Source organism: Vitis vinifera, chromosome 5, assembly GCF_030704535.1.
Source record: "Vitis vinifera cultivar Pinot Noir 40024 chromosome 5, ASM3070453v1".
Taxonomy (NCBI): domain Eukaryota; kingdom Viridiplantae; phylum Streptophyta; class Magnoliopsida; order Vitales; family Vitaceae; genus Vitis; species Vitis vinifera.
In genome coordinates this window covers 10,777,169-10,797,212 of record NC_081809.1, presented here as the reverse complement: position 1 = coordinate 10,797,212, position 20,044 = coordinate 10,777,169, and the positions used below count along the sequence as shown (strand labels likewise).

The window sequence follows — 20,044 nt, the reverse complement described above, 5'->3', positions numbered from 1 at the left end:
CCTCGGCTTCTCTCTGTTATTGAAAGCCATTTTCCTCCATTGTAATCTTCAGACTTCACCTGGAAAATCTTTCTCTCCACTACAACCGACTGATTTCGAATCATCTTCCCTTGAACTCTATTACTGTCCTATCTACTGCATTACTGGGAGGGGCCCAAGAAATCTAACCACTCAGAAAATCATCTATATACTTACAGCTTCATTGCAGCCAATAGAAAAGTCAATAAACTCCAAGAAAACCACCCCTTGTTATAATCAGCATGCAAATTTGCAAGCAAGCTTTTAAAAATAAAGCTTATAACCCTTCAAGACTAATGAGAATTTCACTGAGGTCATTTTTAGAATGCTAGAATAGAGAATTTTTTTTTTTAACTTTTTGATAAGCAAGAAAGGCAGAGTATATAAATAAAAGCCAAAAAAAAGGGCATACAAAGTACACAAGACGCATGCAAAGATGCCACAAGGCAAAGAACTCAAAGAGAGAAAACAAAAAACACTACTACCCCTTACTTGTAGCCTACCCAATTGACAAAATCTACTATAGAGATGGGCACATCCTTAACCCTCTTTGACCCATTCGAAAACATAACTTATTAAAAAGGATTTGAACTCTTGATTTGATAGCTCTACATTGTCAAAAGCTCTCCTATTTCTCTCTTACCAAATAGTCCAAAACAAATGCAAACGATCAGTCTTACACGCTTTCTTTTGCTTCATTCCAACCAATGTTTTAAAAACCGGACTAGACTGGCCGGTCACGGTTCCAGTCTGGTCCGGTCAATTGGACCGGATTTGGATTGAACCAAGGTCGGACCGCTTGAACCGGTGGTCCAACCGGTGAACCGGACAAACTGGCCGATTCAATTGAATTTTTTTTTTTTTTAAACAACATCAAAACGACGCCGTTTTGGAGTGTATATAACTACAAGTCTGCAACTCCAAACCCTCCCTCCTCCCCGCGCATCAGCTGTCGGCCTGCCGCTCCGCCCGCCACCGACACGCCACAGCCCGCGACACCCAAAATAATAAAATATATATTTATGACGTCACCGGTTCGACAATCGGTCCGACCAGTGAACCATGAACCGGTAACTTTTCCAGTTCAATGACCAGTCCGATTCTAAAAACATTGATTCCAACAAAAAGACCATCCCAACTTTGAAGTTTGTTTTAACTGATAAATTTAACACTCAACATTTTCAAATAAGTAGAAGACCAACTACCATAGAATTCTTGCCTTGGAACTTTGAAGGGGGATGTGCTCAACAGATTCTTCCTTGCCTTTATGCATAAAATGTCCATTCACCAAAATCCATTCTCTCCTTTTAAATTTATCCACAATCAAGATTCCTAATTAAATAAATGTTATTAATAATTTTTCATCTATTACATGTAGGTTGATTAATAAAATGTTTAGTGAAATGGATCTTAAGTTAATATAATATTTATTAATCCAACCAACTTGAACATATATTTACTGACTAACCTAATTTTAAACCAAGTTTAGAGAAACAAACTTAGGTTGGGCTTGAGTTGAACAACTTATGTTGAACCTTAGACTAGGCTAGGCTTGGGCAAATAAGTTTCATATAGGGGTTAAGCTTAGGTTGACCGTCAAACCGACCCAACCCGCCCGAGTTGCACTCGTAGTTGAAAGGTAGCTCATTGTTCCTTGTATTTATGATTCAATTTCAATGAATTGTTTGTTTTTAATGAAGGAACAAACAACAAAAAAAAAACACAAACAAAAGCAACAAGTAGAAGCAAATAAAAGACAACATTTAGACATTATTTACTCCTCAAGAAAATGTGAGTACCATGTTTTCTTATGCCAACCACCCTTGTCTAAACAGATTTTCTAAGTTGATTTGAGGACATAATTGATTTGCAATTTGTCTTTGGATGCCTATAGGGTTACAATTGAATAAGCACCTCCATAAGACCACCAAAAAGATGGTAATCATAAGTCAAAGATCTTGCAGTGCCAACTTTATTAGCCTTCTAGATTCAACAAACAAAATGCCCCCCCCCCCCCAAAAGCAGGCACTCAATATAAGATAATAGCAAATAAAAAAATTAAAAGAAAAACGAAAAGTAAAAGCTAAGAAGTTCCAAAACAAAAACCAAAAAGAAAAACGAAAGAAAGAAGAAAGAAGAAAAAGCAGAAAAGGATGGAAAACAAGTCCAGTTCCTTTTAGTAGGCATCATTAAGCAATATTGCATGATTGCTTCTTGATTAGAGGTTTTCCCAATTGTAAGTATTAAAAAATACCAGCTACAATGAACTTAAGGACAAAAAATTAGAAAGAGTTCCCTTTTAAGTAGGATAGAAAAAGTCCGCTTTTAATCATAACCAATCTTGAAATTGACTAGCAATATAAAGTCACAACTGATGCAACATGTCTAACCCAAAATGTGCAGCAGTAGGAGAAATTCAAACCTTCTCAATGAGATCAAGAATATCTTGATTATCAACATAATCTATATAACTCCAGTCAATTTCTTCTTTTGTATATTCTTCTTGTTCCATCTTGAATACATGCTGTCAAACAAATTAAATTAGTGGGTATATTTAGAGTTCCAGGGAACGCAAAAGAACACAAAGCAAATAATCCTATCAAAAAGAAAACATGAAACAGGTATTTTATGAACACACCTGATTGAAATGTTGCTGCAGTTTCTCATTTGTCAAATTGATACAAAATTGCTCAAAACTGCAGAGAGCCAATCAATCTTTTAGGAAAAGAAATGAGTGTCCTTAGTAACAAACTTAAGAGTTGACAAACAAAAATATCCACAGCAGCAGAACAGTTGATCTGTAACTATACAAAAAGAATGTGATTGAATATGTGAAATTAAACCCCTATGCAAGTGGCCATTAGCACACAAATCCCACAAAACCTATGTAAAATTAAAGACTTCCCCAGTGTGGGGAATGTTTCCTTGTGTTAACCACCCCCAAAACTTAATGAGGAACATTTAAGATAAGAAGGAATGTGACAAGTCACAAAATCATCTTACAAGTGACATCAGGGCCCCAAAAATTTCCAGGTCCCCTATTCAACAGTTTCATAACAAAAAACACAGGGTTTGATGCAGTTTTCTGCATAACCTCTGTAAATAAAGAAAACAAAGCATACCAGCTAAGCACCTGTTTGTCTTGAAACTCTCAAATCCATAAATATCCAGAACCCCAATTAAGACTTTTGAATCAGGATCTTGCCCAATAGAATTATTGATCTTGTCCACAATCCTGGGCCAACGAGTGATATAGACATTAAGGAACATCAAATCCAAAATACAGAAATGAAATGTCAATGAAAAATCTGTTCCAGAATACAATTCTTAGTTCGAAACTAACCAATCAAATAATCTGGAATAAACAATTTTGGCCAGAGCATCTCTACTGACAGCTGCGGAGTCCGGATCAAGCCATTTTGTTATGGTCTCATCACGAGTCACAATCACACGTTTGCAGAGGGAGTCCTCAAGAGACTTCTCATCACACCTAAGCAAGACATGCAAATATTGATTTGCCCATTACTTCTCAGAACATCAAAATTCATCACATCAAGTAATGAGAATTCTAAAAAAATAGAAGAAAATGATCACAAACATAAAAAGCTCAGCTGCCATTCTAAGATGGAACCGAGATTTATCATCCTTCGGTTCAGAAGAATCTATTTCCTGTCCCTTTGCAAACTCAATGTTGCCTAAATGGAGAACTGCAGCCACAACTCGGAATATTGCATCCTGAAAAGGAAATTGGTAGAGATGTTCATGCAGTAAAGAATAGAATATTGTCAGCAGAGATAAATAATAGCAGGAAAAAAAAAAAAGAAGAAGACCTGCTCAACAGAACTGATCCCAACAACATTCATGGCTCTCCTAGTTGCAAGGTACTCTTTTGAATCATTCACTCCATCTAACTCATAACAATTTGACTGATTTAGATAGTGAAATGTTCTTGGATCTCCCAATTTGTACTTCTCAACATCCTGACAGTGAGCATATAAACATATCTTAAAAAAGGCATTCAAGAAATGGAGCTTCAAGCATACTATAAATTTACAGATTGGACATATTATTTTGAATTGGTGAGAATTCAATCAGGAGAAGCAACTTGACCAGGATATATAATGCACATTTACTGGCTTCTGACTTGATATTATTAAGCTGCTAATGCATATAGCAGTAGGATTCTTTATGTGTATAGGCCTTTTGTCTTTTTTGTATAGCCCTCCTTGTTTAGCGGAGGTTTACTCAGTTTTTGATCAGGTTTGTGTATCTTGAGGAGGACTTCTCATCCTTCTCATGTTTTTCTCTTTTAATACAATTGTTCATTTTTTATCACAAAAAAAAATGCATAGAGCACTAGAATGTATCATAAAAATGAAATAAGGAGCATCACAGTTGAAACATAATGCAGGTATACCATGGGTAGAAGATTTAATATTTTTAAGCCTCTAATACAAAAAGAGATATGATCTAGCAATATGGCATCAAAATGCGATAACAAGCAGCACCATTTATGGATCTAAATCTAAACTTTGGCCAAAACTCTGGTCCAATAAAATAAAAACAGAGTCCATATGGTTATTTTATGTTCAAATAGTTACAAATGCAGTTTAAGAGAAGAACCTTTTTTTTTAGGAGAAACAACAATGTAATATACTAAATTCGGATTTAAGAAGTACAATAGAAAGATGAGAAATCCCACAAACAAAAGCAAAACAAAAGTAAACTCCAAAGTAGCAAGTAAACCTAAACACATGTGGTATACCATAAACGATATGGCAAATACAAATAGCAACTTTTCCTTACTAACTTACAACCTTGAAAATACACATTGATAACCAATCAAGTTGAACCACATTTAGGGGATTGCAAATAGGAATGAAAATTTCTTATTATTTTCATTAAGAAAAACAGGAATGCAAATGCCTAGTTGTATACAACTATGTGATGGATTCTAACAATAGAATAGGAACTAACAAACTCTACAACTAACTTCCAATAAACTAGGAACAAACTTTTTTAAAATACAAATTGTTGAAAGAGAGAGAGAAAACCTTAATTCTCATTCATATTGTTAACTTCTTACAATAGAGAAATATATATACAAGGCTAGGTTGAACTAATTACCATATATGTGACCTATATTAAGAAAAGAAAGAAACTTGTACACTATAAAAACATTATATTCAACACTCCCCCTCAAGCTGGAGCATATATGTCATATGCACCAAGCTTGTTACAAATGTATTTAATCCTAGGACCTTTAAGAGATTTAGTGAAGATGTCTACTAGTTGATCATTTGAATTAACAAAACTTGTAGCAACACATCCTGATGCGATCTTCTCTTTAATGAAGTGACTGTCAACTTCAATATGCTTGGTCCTTTTTTAGTTGTCTTTGGCGGGAGGATTTCTCATCCTTCTTATTGTACATCTTTTTCTATCAATATATCTTTGTGTCGTTTCCAATCAAAATATATATATATATATGTTTGGTACTTTCATGAAAGACTGGATTGGATGCAATATGTAATGCGGCCTGATTGTCACAGACTAGCTTTATCTGTTCATCTTTTCCAAATCTCAATTCCTGAAGGAGTTGCCTCAACCATTTGAGTTCACATGTTGCCAAAGCCACAGCTCGATACTCAGTTTCGGTGCTTGATCTGGCCACTACATCTTGTTTCTTACTCTTTTAGGATATTAAGTTACCTCCAATAAAAACACAATACCCTAAGGTGGAACGCCTATCTAAGGGTGAACCAACCCAGTCTGCATCTGTGTAACCAACAATTTGGGTATGGCCCCTGTCTTCATACAACATACCTTGGCCTGGTGTTCCTTTAATATATCGAAGAATGCAGATCACAGCATCCCAATGGTTGTCACATGGTGACTGTAGAAATTGACTAACCACACTCACAAAAAAAGAGATGTCTGGCCGAGTGATGGTGAGGCAGTTTAGTTTGCCTACAAGTCGTCGATATTTCCTAGGATCTCTTAGAGGCTCCCCCTGTCCTGGTACAAGTTTGACATTTTGATCCATAGGAGTGTCAACGGGTTTACATTCTAACATACCTGTTTCTTCCAAGATGTCTAAGGCACACTTCCTTTGTGACATAACCACACCTGAACTGGATTGAGCTATTTCAAGTCCCAAAAAGTACTTGAGTTTGCCCAAGTCTTTGGTTTGAAAGTGGTTGAAAAGGTGTTGCATTAGTCTTTGGATACCCTCTTGATCACTGCCTGTAATGACAATGTCATCCACATAAACTACCAAATAGATGCACTGGCTCGAAGAGTTATGATGATAGAAAACTGAATGATCTGCTTCACTCCGAAGCATTCCAAACTCTTGAACAACTGAACTAAAACGCTCAAACCATGCTCGAGGAGACTGTTTCAAGCCATATAGAGAGCGGTGTAACTTGCACACTAAACCAGACTCCCCCTGAGCAACAAAACCAAGTGGTTGCTCCATATACACTTTCTCGAGAAGTTCACCATGAAGGAAAGCATTCTTAATATCCAACTGATAAAGAGGCCAATGACACATAGCTGCCATGGAGAGAAATAAGCGAACAAAAGCAATCTTGGCAACAGGAGAGAAGGTGTCACCATAGTCACAACAATAAATCTCAGTATAACCTTTAGCAACCAAGCGGGCCTTAAGGCGATCAACCTGACCATCAGGACCAACTTTAACAGTGTAGACCCAACGACATCCAACTGTAGATTTACCAGGAGATAAAGAAACAAAATCCCATGTGTCATTGGAGTGCAAAGCAGCCATTTCATCAACCATTGCCTATCGCCACCCAGGATGAGAAAGTGCCTCACTAGTGCTCTTAGGAAGAGAAACAGAGGATAAAGTAGAGACAAAGGCATAATAGGATGAAGATAATCGATGATAGCTCAAAAAATTATAAATAGGAAGAGGATTGCAAGTAGATCAATTACCTTTCCGAAGAGCACGATGTCGACGATGATAAACCTGAAGAGGGCGAGAGAGCGCATCTGAAGGGAGGGATATATAGGGAAGTGGCAATACTTCAGAAATGGGAAGAGATTCAGAGGATGAGAAGAATGGAGAGTCCTCAAAGAAGGTGACATCAGCAGAGAGAAAATAACGATGAGTGTTAGGGGAATAACAACGATAGCCCTTCTAAAGTCGAGAGTATCCCAAGAAGATGCATTTCGTAGCCTTGGTGGAGAGCTTGTCCTGTCCAGGTGTAAGAGTATGAATAAAACAAGTACAGCCAAAGACACGAGGAGGAAGGAAATAAAAAGGTTGGGTAGGAAAAATGAGGGAATGAGAGATTTGGTTATGTAATATAGATGAGGGCATACGATTAACCAAGTAACAGGCTATAAGAACAGCATCTCCCCAAAAACGAAAAGGAACATGATTATAGAGAAGGAGGGTACGAGCTGTCTCAACAAGATGTCGATTCTTACGTTCAGCAACCCCATTTTGTTGAGGAGTATGAGCACAAGATGACTGATGGAGGATCCCATGTTCGAACAAAAAAGAAGTAAAGGGTGTAGAAAAATATTCCCGAGCATCGTCACTGTGTAACACTCGAATAGAAACATTGAATTGTGTTTGGATTTCAGCATAAAACTTCTGGAAAATGGAGAATAACTCAGCTCGATTTTTCATTAAAAATAACCAAGTACATCTTGAATAGTCATCAATGAAAGTGACAAAATACTAAAATCCTACAGTAGACGCGGTCCGACACGGACCCCAAACATCAGTGTGGACAAGTTCAAAAGGAGACTTTGCCCGATTATTCAAACGCTTTGGAAACAAGACACGGCCCAGGAGACACAAGTGGAAGCTGGCTTGGTGCCCTATTCGGTTAAAGGTTTCATACTATCAAACGTACCCGACTTTCTATCAAACAGCTTTTTGCTCTATGTTTCTAGTATGTCTCCCAAGCTGACACGACTCACACGCAAGCGACGACAAAGTGGAAAAACGAGGGACCATCTTCTAGAACTTAGAGAGACTAGGATGACCCAGACGACTATGAATGAGAAGAGAAGCATCGGTGGAAATGCAAGCTACAGGAGATGAAGGTGATGCGAGGTGATAAAGGCCTTGAGACTCACGCCCTATGCCAATCGTCTTCCCCGTACTCCGGTCCTACAAGATCACAGATTTATCAGAAAAAGTGATAGAACAAATAAGAGTGCGAGTTATTTTGCTGATGGAAATAAGATTAAAAGGACACTCAGGGGCATAAAGGACAAAATGGAGAGGTAGGGAAAGGAGAGGATGAGCCAAACCAATACCTTTAGCCATAGTTTGGGAACCACTAGCTAAAGTAATAGTAGGTAAGGCAGAGGTAGTAGTAATAAAGGAAAAAAGGTGTTTATTACCAGAGATATGATCAGATGCTCCAGAGTCTAGAATCCACGAGCCAAGAGAAGGAGACTGAGTAAAGCAATCAGAGGCATTACCGGTCTGGGCAACAGAAGTAACAGAAGTTGATGTGGCTGCCTGATGTCGGAGATAGGCATCATAATCACTACCAATAAGGGTGATACTCTGAGATGTGGAGCTCCTAGCGGAGTCAGGTCGAGATAGCAGAGGATCAGATGACTGAGCAATGTGGGCAGTGTGAGGAGGCCATCCATGTAACTGATAGCAACAATCTCGAGTGTGACCAAGCTTATTACAATAGATGCACTGAGGACATTGTCCTCAACCCCGATTGCCACTACATCCTCCTCGAGAGTTAGTCTGAGAGGCTAACACATATGAATCTAAAGGACCATTAGTCGACAAGGTCTGAGTAAAGGAGAGGCGTAAGAGACGAGTGAACACATCATCCAAAGATGGTACTAATGGACTAGCAAGAATCTGATCTCGGACAGACTCAAGATATGGACGGAGGCCAATGAGGGTTAACACCATAAAGAATTTGTCAGTCTCTATTTGTTGAGCTTTAGCACCATTAGTGAAGGGCATCAAAGTTAAGAACTCCTCCTTAAGAGACGCAATCCGGCCAATATAAGTAGACAGATCCATGTCCTACTGTCTCACATGACCAATATCAGAAACCACCTTATATAATCGTTGAATATCATTCATGTATAATCCTTTAGCCTGAGTCCAAAATTTAAAGCAGGTTTTGTAGGCACGAAGATGATGTAAAATTTTGGCATCAACAGATTGCCATAATACGCCGCATAATCGTGCATCGATTTTCTTCCATTGCACTTTGTCAACATCAGGTATAGCATCCTCAGGTGTAACAAGATGATCCTCATAACTTTGTCCCATAAACCAGAGTTCCACTAACGCTAACCAGGAAAGATAATTCTCACTATCAATCAATATTTCCGATGTGATAGTAGGAGATCCAAAGATGACGGATGTAAAAATAGGATTTTTAGTTGCCATATCCACTTCACCTGGAGATTGAATCACGTTTGGATCGAAGAGAGCCCAAAAGGGAGGTCGGATCACAGCTATGGAAGAAGAACCTGGTATGTCGAGACCCAAACAAAGGAGAAAAGTGACTGGAGATGAAGAAGAGGTCTTCCCAAGGCACACACAGGTCTCAGCCAAGGAAAGGAGCTGCCGTCGAAAAAATGGAGAAGCAGGGTTCGGAGAGGATTGACGAAGGCTTAGAAGTGCAAGACGGCGTCGAACGAGCGTGCTGGTAGAAGCTTGGCACCACAAAGTGGGCACGCGCCCTCACGTGCTAGCGCGTGGGATTAAGGCCGCCGGAGAAAAATGGCACATGGAGGCGCGTGGATTGGTTTTTGGCTCCAGTGCTTTGAGAAAAGTTGTAGATATCCTCTTTGCACTCCTAATGATGTGGTCGATGTCGGAAAATATCACCAAAAAAAAATGTCGTCGGAAAAGTCTCCGGAAAATATCGTCGGAAAAATGTTGACGGTGATGAGGGTTTTCTGACCATGATATGGCTGACTGGAAAGCTTTGGGAGATGGAAAAGGTGACTGGAATGAAACACGGTCACTGGACGGATTCCCGGAATTAATTACACAAGTAAACCAGAAAGAATAAAGTTTTCTCCCTTATCTCTGATACCATGTTGAAAGAGAGAGAGAGAAAACCTTAATTCTCATTCATAGGATTAACATTTTACAATAGAGAAATATATATACAAGGCTAAGTTGAACTAACTACCATATATGTGACCTATATTAAGAAAGGAAAGAAAGATTGTACACTATAAATATATTATATTCAACAATCCTAACTACTTATGCACTAAAGTAGAATAAAACTAATTCCTAAACTTCTAAAATCTTCAATACTTCTCCTCAAGTTGGTTCAAAGATATTAAACAATTAGGCAATTAAACATCCCTTTATGAAGTTCCTTGGATAGCACATCTGCTAACCATTTGTCAATAGGTGCAAAAAGCATGTAAATCAGTCTAGCTTCTAGCTTCTCCTTGATAATGTCATGGTCCACTTCAATATGCATAGTTTTATCATGTTGAAGTGTGAACTAGATTACGAGCAATGTTAATAGTTGTCTTGTTATCACAATAGAGTTTCATTGCCTTTTTACTAAGAATTCTTAGGTCTTCAAGTAGTTTCTTCAACCAAAGAAGTTCACAAATACCATGAGTAATTGCTCTGAATTCAGCTTCTTGTAATAACAAATTGCTTCTTGCTCCTCCAAATCACTAGGTTTCCTCCAACAAAAGAACAATAACCTGAAGTAGATCTATCCATTAGGCTCCCAGCCGAATCGGCATAGATATAGGCTTCAATCTAAAGGTTATTGTTGCTTCTAAACACTAATTCTTTTCCTGGACTCCTTTTTAGGTACTTAAGAACCCAATAAACCACCTGAAAATAGAGAGGTTGCAAAGGGATTTTTTATGGTCAGGGGTTGGGGAAGGCAAAAGGGACCATTTAGTGAGGTGGGATGTTGTGTGCAAACCGAAGACAATAGGGGGTTTGGGTTTGGGGAATATTTCTTGGAGGAATCTCGCTCTTCTAGGGAAATGGTTATGAAGGTATCCTAGAGAGGGATCAGCTCTTTGGCATCAGGTCATTTTAAGCATTTATGGTTCACACTCTAATGGTTGGGATGCTAACACTTTAGTAAGATGGTCTCATCGCTGTCCTTGGAAGGCTATTGCTCAAGTCTTTCAGGGGTTTTCTTTGATTACTCGGTATGTGGTAGGAAACGGGGAAAGAATTCGGTTCTGGGAAGATTTGTGGTGGGGGGACCAACCTTTGGGAATCCAATATCCAAGACTATTTAGAGTAGTAGTGGATAAAAACATTTCTATTTCTTCAGTTCTTGGTCCTTCTCGGCCTTTCTTGTGGAATTTGAATTTCCGACGTAACCTGTCAGATTCTGAGATTGAGGACTTAGAAGGCCTCATGCGGTCTATCGATGATTTGTATCTCTCTCCTTCGGTCCCAGATGCCAGATTATGGCCATTATCCTCTTCAGGGCTCTTCTCAGTCAAATCCTTTTTTCTAGCATTATCTCAATCTTCTGGATCTCCTCAGAACTTTCCTTCAAAGTTCGTGTGGAATTCTCAAGTTCCTTTCAAAGTGAAGTCCTTTGTATGGTTAGTGGCACACAAGAAGGTGAATACTAATGATATGTTACAAGTGAGAAGACCCTACAAAGCCCTTAGTCCTGATATTTGTATCCTATGCATGAAGCACGGGGAATCAGCAGATCATCTTTTTCTTCATTGCTCCTTGACGATTGGGTTGTGGCACAGGTTATTTCAGTTAGCTGAGATGGTTTGGGTTCCCCCAAGGAGCATATATGACATGATGTTCATCAAATTTAAAGGCTTCGGTAATTCTAAGAGAGGGATAGTTTTGTGGCAAGCTGCGAGCATAGCTCTAATTCGGGTTGTGTGGTGGGAAAGAAACGCAAGGATTTTTGAGGATAAAGCAAGGAATTCAGGGTTCCTTTGGGACTCTATTGTTTTCCTTGCTTCCCTTTGGGCTTTTTGTTCCAAGGCATTTAAGGGGATTCCCCTTAATGTGATTCAACTGGATTGGAAAGCGGTGTGTACTCCATAGGGATTGGTCCTTAGTGGGAGGTCGTTTGTTTTAAGTGTATTTTCTTGTATTTTAGTTGTCTTTGGTGGGAGGATTTCTCATCCTTCTTCTTGTACTTCTTATTATATTAATATATCTTTGTGGCGTTTCCTATCAAAAATAAAAAATAAAAAAAATAAAAAAAATAAACCACCTGAAGGTGTTCGTCATTTAAATTGGCTCACAACACTCACTGAATAAGTTATATATGGCCTACAATGAGATATATATATATATCAATTTTCCTATAAGCTTCTGATAATGTTCTTTGTTAACACACTCTCTTTTAGTAACTATCAACGCACTCTTTTTTAGCAACCCTAATTTACAAGTAGGATCAATTAGAGTCTCAATTGGTTTACAACCAAGAAATCCAGTTTCTTTGAGTAAAGCCAGCGTACACTTCCTTTGTGATACAAAAATACATTCCTTTGATCTAGCAAACTCCATTCCCAATGCGTACCTCAAGGTTCCTAGATCCATGACCTCAAATTCTTTAGCTAGAAAATTCTTCAATCTCTCTAATTCAACTAGATTATCTCCCATAAGGATGATATCATCCAAGAACACTATTAGTATAGCAAGCTTCCCATCACTTATTGTAGAAAAGAGAATGAATCTGCTTGGCTTTGTGAGAACCTATGGCTTCTAATTTTTATTTTTTTTGTTGATAGGAAACGAAAAAGGAATACATTGATAAAAAGAATGTACAAGAGAAGGATGAGGAATCCTCCCACCAAAGAAAAACAAAACTACAAGGAATCAAATACAAGAAAATACAAAGTAAAAACAAGCAAACTCTCTAGGTTAGACCAACCCATTGGGATTACACACCGCTAACCAATCAAGTTGTAACATGTTAAGGGGAATCCCCTTAAAAAAATTAGAACAAAAAGCCCAAAGCGAAGCAAGGAAATGAATAGAATCCCAAAGGTTCTCTAAATTCTTTCCTTTATCCTAAAAAATCCTTGCATTTATTTCCCACCACACCACCCAAATTAAAGCGATGCACGCAGCTTGCCATAAAACAATCCCTCCTTTAGAAGATCCAAAACCGTTAAAATTGGTAGATAGCATGTCAAAGATGTTTTGATGCTCCTTAGGGGAACCCAATCATTCTTTACTAACTAAAATAATTTGTGCCACAACCCTATCGTCAAAGAGCAATGGAGAAAAATATGATCTACTGTTTCTCCATGCTTCATGCACAACTTACAAATGTAGGGACTAAGTGCTTTGTAGGGTCTTTTCAACTGTAGCAAGCCATTAGTATTTACCTTCTTGTGTACCACTAACCAGACAAAGGACTTGACTTTGAAAGGGACTTAAGAATTCCAAACAAACATAGTAGGGAAAACTGGAGGCAAACCAGAAAATTGAGATAAGGCAAGAAAGAAATATTTGACTGTAAAAAGTCCTGGGATAAGGCAAGTAACAGGGCATATAGGTGAAACAAGATTGAATGAGAGTTATCCTACCTCCAAAAGATAAATACGTCTTTCGCCACCCATCTAATCTTCTCGAGATCCTCTCAATCACTGGATCCCAAAAGCCACAAGCCTTGGGATTCCCTCCCAGAGGAAGACCCAAGTAGAATATAGGCCACCCTGAAGCCTTGCAATCAAGCAACTCGGTCAACCTAGAGAGATGATTTTGTTCAAGATTAATGCCATAAATATTACTTTTGTCAAGGTTAACCTTCAGCCCAGAAATATGCCTAAACACTAGCAAAACACTCTTGCGGGTCAGCATATCCTCTTCTCGAGTGCTAGAAAAGAAATGGTATCATCTGCAAATTGTAAATGAGACACCCTTGTTCTGTTCCTACCCACCCTGAAACCCTCCAAGGCATTTCTTTCCTCTGCTCTCAATAACATCCTGCTCAATACATCTGCAACTAAAGTGAACAAAAAAAGGGATAAAGGGTCTCCTTGTCTTAAACCTTTAGATGCCTTAACCCACCCTTTAGCATTTCCATTCACTAGAATTGCAAAAGATACCGAGGACAAACAGCCTCTCATCCATTTCCTCCATCTAGGACTAAACCCCTTCTTCTCCAACACATGATCCAAAAAATCCCAACTCACATGGTCATAATCCTTTTCAAAGTCAATTTTGAAGACAACTCCTTCCTCCTCTAATCGTCTTTTCTCATCCACTATCTCATTGGCTGTGAGAACTGCATCCAAAATTTGTCTCCCTTGAACAAAAGCTCCTTAAGTAGAATGGATAGTTTCATGAAGTATACCCCTCTTAGACGCCCTGCTAACACTTTGGCTATTATATTGTAAAGACTACTGATCAAGCTAATAGGTCTATAGTCTGAGATTTTCTTTGACATGCTTTTTTTGGGTAACAAAACTATGAAGAGAGCATTAGTGCTTTGATTGATAATCCCACTCCTGTGAAACTCTGCAAACACTCTCACTAGATCCTCCTTGATCACATCCCAACAATCTTGAAACACTGCAATGGTAAAGCCATCAGGCTTCAGTGCCTTATCCCCATCCAACTGAAAAATGGCCTTAGAAATCTCTTTTTCAATAAAAGGGGATTCCAACCTAGACGCACTCTCTCCAGATATAGGGAACCAATCTAAGCCTTCAACTCTCCAAGACTCTTCAGAAGGGCTCGCGTAGAGCTTTTCAAAATACCTTAAGATCTCCTCTTTGATGCTCTCTGAACTATTCAACACTAGGCATCTTTCATTCTCTAACGCCTTGATATATTTCTTATTTCGCCTGCCATTAGCCACTTTATGAAAAAAATTTGAGTTACAATCCCCTTCCTTAACACATTTCACCCTAGTTTTTTGTCTCCAATGTATTTCTTCCCTCAAAATCAACTCCTCTTAACTCCCTTTTTTCTTAAAGTTTAGGTGGGAGACCCCTTTCTTGCTCCATGGTATCAAAGTTAGTTAAATCAAACAGTATACTTTTTTTCCTTTCATTTAGCTCTCCAAAAGAAGCGTTATTCCACTCTTTCAATTTGGCCTTAACGAATTGTAATTTCCTCATGAATTTGTGACCTTCCCACCCATTTCCTTGAAACTCTCTCCACCAACTTCCAAAGTGCTCCTTAAAACTAGGATGTTGCAACCACATATTCTCAAACCTAAACGGTGTTGGGCCCCACTTGAACGGATTGGTTTCCAAGACTATCAGTCAATGATCCGATGTCCATCTAGGAAGAACTTCTTGAAGACTTTGAGGAAATAATTGTCCCCACTCATTTGAGTAAAGAAAACGATCTAATCTCTTGCATACGATATACTCTTGCATGTTTGACCAAGTGAATGGTGTGCTCCTTAAAGGTGAATCTATCAATTCACATTCTCTTATAAAATCATCAAAGTCCTTCATGCTTGGGGTTAAACTAGAACCTCCCAATTTTTCTAAAATGTGGGAAAGGCATGAGTGGATAAGAGTTATCCTACCTCCAAAAGATAAATAAGTCTTTTTCCACCCATCTAATCTCCGCGAGATTCTTTCAATCACTGGATCCCAAAAGCCACAAGCCTTTGGATTCCCTCCCAAAGGAAAACCCAGGTAGACTATAAGCCAATCAGAAGCCTTGCAATCAAGCATCAAAGCCAACCTAGAGAGATGATCCTGATCAAGGTTGATGCCAAAAATGTTACTCTTATCAAGATTGACCTTAAGCCTAGAAATTTGCCCAATCACTAACAATATAATCTTCAGAGTTTGCAGTTCTTCCGCACATGTGTTAGAAAAGAAGATGGTATCATCTGCGAATTGCAGATGGGACACCCTTGTTTTATTCCTACCTACACTGAAGCCTTCCAACATACTTCTTTCCTCTGCTCTCAACAACATCCTACTCAACACATCAGCGACGAGAGTAAACAGAAATGAGATAGAGGGTCACCTTGTCTTAATCCTCCAGTTGCCTTAACCCACCCTTTAGCATTTCCATTTACTAAAATTGCATAAGAGACCGAAGACAAACAACCTCTCATCCAAGTCCTCCATCTAGGACTAAACCCCTTCTTATCCAACACATGATCCAAAAAATCCCAATCTACATGGTCATAAGCCTTTTCAAAGTCAATTTTGAGGACAACTCCTTCCTCCCCTGATCATCTTTTCTCATCCACTATCTCATTGGCTATTAGAATTACGTCCAAAATTTGTCTCCCTTGAACAAAAGCACCTTGAGTAGAATGGATAGTTTCATGTAGTACACCTCTTAAACGCCCTGATAGGACTTTGGCAATTATCTTATAAAGACAAATGATCAAGCTAATAGGTCTAAAGTCTGAAATTTTTTTTGTTGAGCTTTTTATGCGCAAAAGAACAATGAAGGTGGCATTGGTGTTTTGATTAATAATCCTGCTTCTGTGAAACTCTGCGAACACCCTCACTAAGTCCTCTTTGATCACATCCCAACAATCTTGAAACATTGCAATGGTAAATCCATCAGGCATTGGCGTCTTATCCCTATCTAACTGAAAAATGGCTTTAGAAATATCTTCTTCAGTAAAAAGGGAATCCAACCTAGAAGCACTCTCTTCTGAGATAGGGGACCAATCTAAGCCTTCTACTCTCCAAGACTCTCCAAGAGGACTCGAGTAGAGCTTTTCATAAAAAAGTAAGATCTCCTCTGTGATGCTATCAATATTATTCAACATTAAACCTCTTTCATTCTCCAAAAACTTGATGAATTTCCTATTTCGTCTGTCATTAGTCACTTTACGAAAAAACTTTGAATTGCAATCCCCTTCTTTTACCCATTTCACCCTAGCTTTTTGTCTCCAATGAACTTCTTTCCTCAATATTAATTCCTCCAGCTCCCCTTTTCTTAAAGCTCTTTGAGCTAAAAGTTCAAAAGAAAGAACCCCTTCTTGCTCAATAGCATCAATGTTAGCTATCTCACTAAGGATGTTTTTTTCCTTTCTTTTAGCACTCCAAAAGAATCCTTATTCCACTCTTTCAATTTGGCCTTAACAAATTGTAACTTCCTCATAAACTTATGACCTTCCCATCCAACTCCCTAAAAACCTCTCCACCAACTATTGAGGCAATCTTTGAAACTAGGATGTTGCAACCACATATTCTCAAACCTAAAAGGAGTTAGACCCCACTTGCAAGGATTAGTGTCCAAAACTATCGGCCAATGATCCGATGTCCATCTAGGGAGAACTTCTTGAAGGCTTTGAGGGAAGAATTGCTCCCACTCATTCGAGTAAAGAAACCGGTCCAATCTCTTACACACAAATGACTCTTGCATGTTTGACCAAGTGAATGGGGCGTTCCGCAAAAGGGGGTCAACTAATTCACAATCTCTTATAAATCCATCAAAGTCCCTTATGCTAGAAGTTAAACTAGAGCCTCCCAATTTTTCTGAAATTCTCCTTATAACATTAAAATCACCACTCACACACCATAAGGGAAAGGAAAGGCCATAAATGTCTAAGAGCTCCACCCAAAAATCCTTCCTAAGTAAGGAACAGTTTAGGCCATAAACTAAGGATAGCCATAGGGGTACACATCCATCCAACAAAAACTTGACTGAGACATAAAAGGAGTCTATTACCACCTTTTCACTGCATAGTTTCTTTGAGTCCCAAATAATCAAAATCCCTCCTAAAACCCCATGCGCCGGAAGAGCAGCCCACTCCTTATTCCTAACCGACCAAACACTACCAACAAACTTTCTATCACATACCTCCTTTTTTGTTTCCTGAAACATTACAACATCCGGATTCTCAAGACGCAAAAAATCTTTAACCACCCTTCGTTTTTTCCTAGATCCCAAACCCCTAGTATTCCAACTGATGATTTTCATAAATAAAAAAAAAAAAAACTCTCTCACCCTAAACCTCCATACTAATTCCTACATGTCTCAAATACCTATGGAGAATTTGTTCTTATGCCTAGAATACACCTTAATATCCGGAGAACTTAAGACCACACGAACTCTAGCCATTTTGCTGGGAGAAAGACCTTCTATTTGGAACCCACCCAAAGAGGAAAACTCAGTTTCACCCGAGCAAATTGTAACCAGGTTGGGGGCCTCAATAGGCATGCTAGGCAGGGTCTTAAGGGAGTTAATCCCCTCAGACATTTGGTTCAAACAAGCTAACTGGGACTCCACAACATCTAGGTTATGATTGCCAACAAAATCTTGACATAAAGCACCATCGTCAATTTTTTTCAAAAACATTTCAGATACAACTCGAGATATCGTAGGAGACTGAGACTAAATTACTGAACTGGGAAGAGCGGGATCAAAATGACTCAGAGTTGAATGTGCCAAGCCATAGGAGGGGGAAAAATTGACAAAGATGACTAAGAAAGTGGAGAAGAAGATACCTTATTGTTTTCCACTACCATCATTCCACAAGTCCCCACAAAGGTTAGCCCTTTTTCTTACTGGATTAGAAGGAAAAACCATGACTAAAGAGTCACGATGAACAAAACCCCCGAAGCCCTCAAAGACTACTCTGTCTACAATGTTAGAGAATTTGCACAATTTCGCCTTCCCCTTTGAATGTATAGAAGCCTTAAGAGTAGACCTTTGTTGATTATTCGCCTCTCCTCTTGTCAACGAAGCCCCTTTCCCATAACAGCTTTTTCGGAACCTTGACGGACGACTAAGAGTGAGAGGACTCGCGCTAAACCTTCGTAACCTTTGTGTTCCCGCTTTGAAAGCATCGTCCTTTGGAAGGGCAACAAAATCTGAAGATGGAATCTCTTGCGTTAGAGGCTTGCTTCGACTTCGAACCCCTTGTCGACATCCAGAAATTGGAGGAATAAGAGTAGTCCACAGCTTCTTTGAACCAAACTTTGTCGCGAAACCCCTCAGCTAAGAAGAAGAGACCTTTGAGACTAACTTCCCCTTTCCCATTGTAGAGGAGTCTTCTCTGCGTAAAGCGCCCTTCTCATAAATGGGCTGCTTTCCACCCATTTCTTGGCCCAAAGTCGACATCGGGCCTGTAAAAATAACACCCCTCTCCCAGCCCAAATTTGTTTCCACCAGTGGCTTGGGTTTTTGAGGAGAATGGGCCCTTCTCTCTTGCATTGCATTAGAGGCCCGACGCCAATCCTCAACATTTGAGTGGGCCTTGTTCCTTCCGGCCCAAACTTCACCAACCTGTTTTGGCCCGAAAGGCCCTATTCTCTCTTTATTTGAATTCAAATTGAACGGAGAGGAGGGTTGGAACCAGCTGTTCCCCACATCCGCTCTTCTCTTGCCATGTGTCCCCACAGAGACATCTTCAGTCTTTTGACTTTCTTCACCCTCTTTCACACTGCCAGCTACCCCATTGGAAGATCATCCTTTAGTCGTTGATTTAGCCTTCTCAACCAGCCTTCTGCCACTTGTCCACGAGTGAGGCTCATAATCCTCCCGAGTTGACTCACCCATTTCTCTACCTCGCCTATCGTCTTCAACTCCAGCCACTACAACTGAAATTGTAAAAACCCATCCCCCATCTAACACCTCGATCAATGCAGGAAGAACTGAACGTTTCTTCATTAAAATTCTCACCCTTGCCTTACAAAGATCATACAATTTCACCGTTCGCCAATCGATCTCTGTCACCGTCCCCCACTGCTCCACAATTTTCTTCAGATGTTCCTCAAACCATAAATGAAAGGGCAAACCCCATAATTCAATTCATCCTCCTCTGAACTTCCCCACAACTTCTGAGTTTTCCCTTGGCGACCACCTACTCAAATGGACTGTATACCCTCCCTTAATCTTGAGAAACCTTAATTCCTGGAGAGAGAAGGCCTCCTCAAGTTTAATATGTTATTGTTGAAGATAAAAAGATAAAATATTTTAAAGTTATTGAACTATTTATATATTTTTAAATTCTTACAATTATTTTTAATTTTAGTTATATAATAAATTATATATTTATGATTCATATTGACATCACAGTCTGATTTTAAAGGACAATGTTGTTGTTGACAATGTTGTCATTGCTTGCGA

General features: G+C 39.0%; 1 protein-coding gene across 2 annotated transcripts in view; it reads right to left on the bottom strand.

Moving 5' to 3' along the window:
• Positions 1-20,044, bottom strand: part of LOC100259730 (myosin-6) — a 113,534-nt gene that overhangs the window by 66,062 nt on the left and 27,428 nt on the right. For both annotated transcript variants that reach the window (XM_010651896.3, XM_002285543.4), the window contains exons 8-13: positions 3,849-3,998; positions 3,617-3,753; positions 3,362-3,508; positions 3,152-3,253; positions 2,657-2,714; positions 2,441-2,542 (exon numbers count right to left, since the gene is read on the bottom strand). In XM_010651896.3, the coding sequence (XP_010650198.2) occupies positions 2,441-2,542; positions 2,657-2,714; positions 3,152-3,253; positions 3,362-3,508; positions 3,617-3,753; positions 3,849-3,998 (696 nt within the window). The remainder of the gene's footprint in view (positions 1-2,440; positions 2,543-2,656; positions 2,715-3,151; positions 3,254-3,361; positions 3,509-3,616; positions 3,754-3,848; positions 3,999-20,044) is intronic.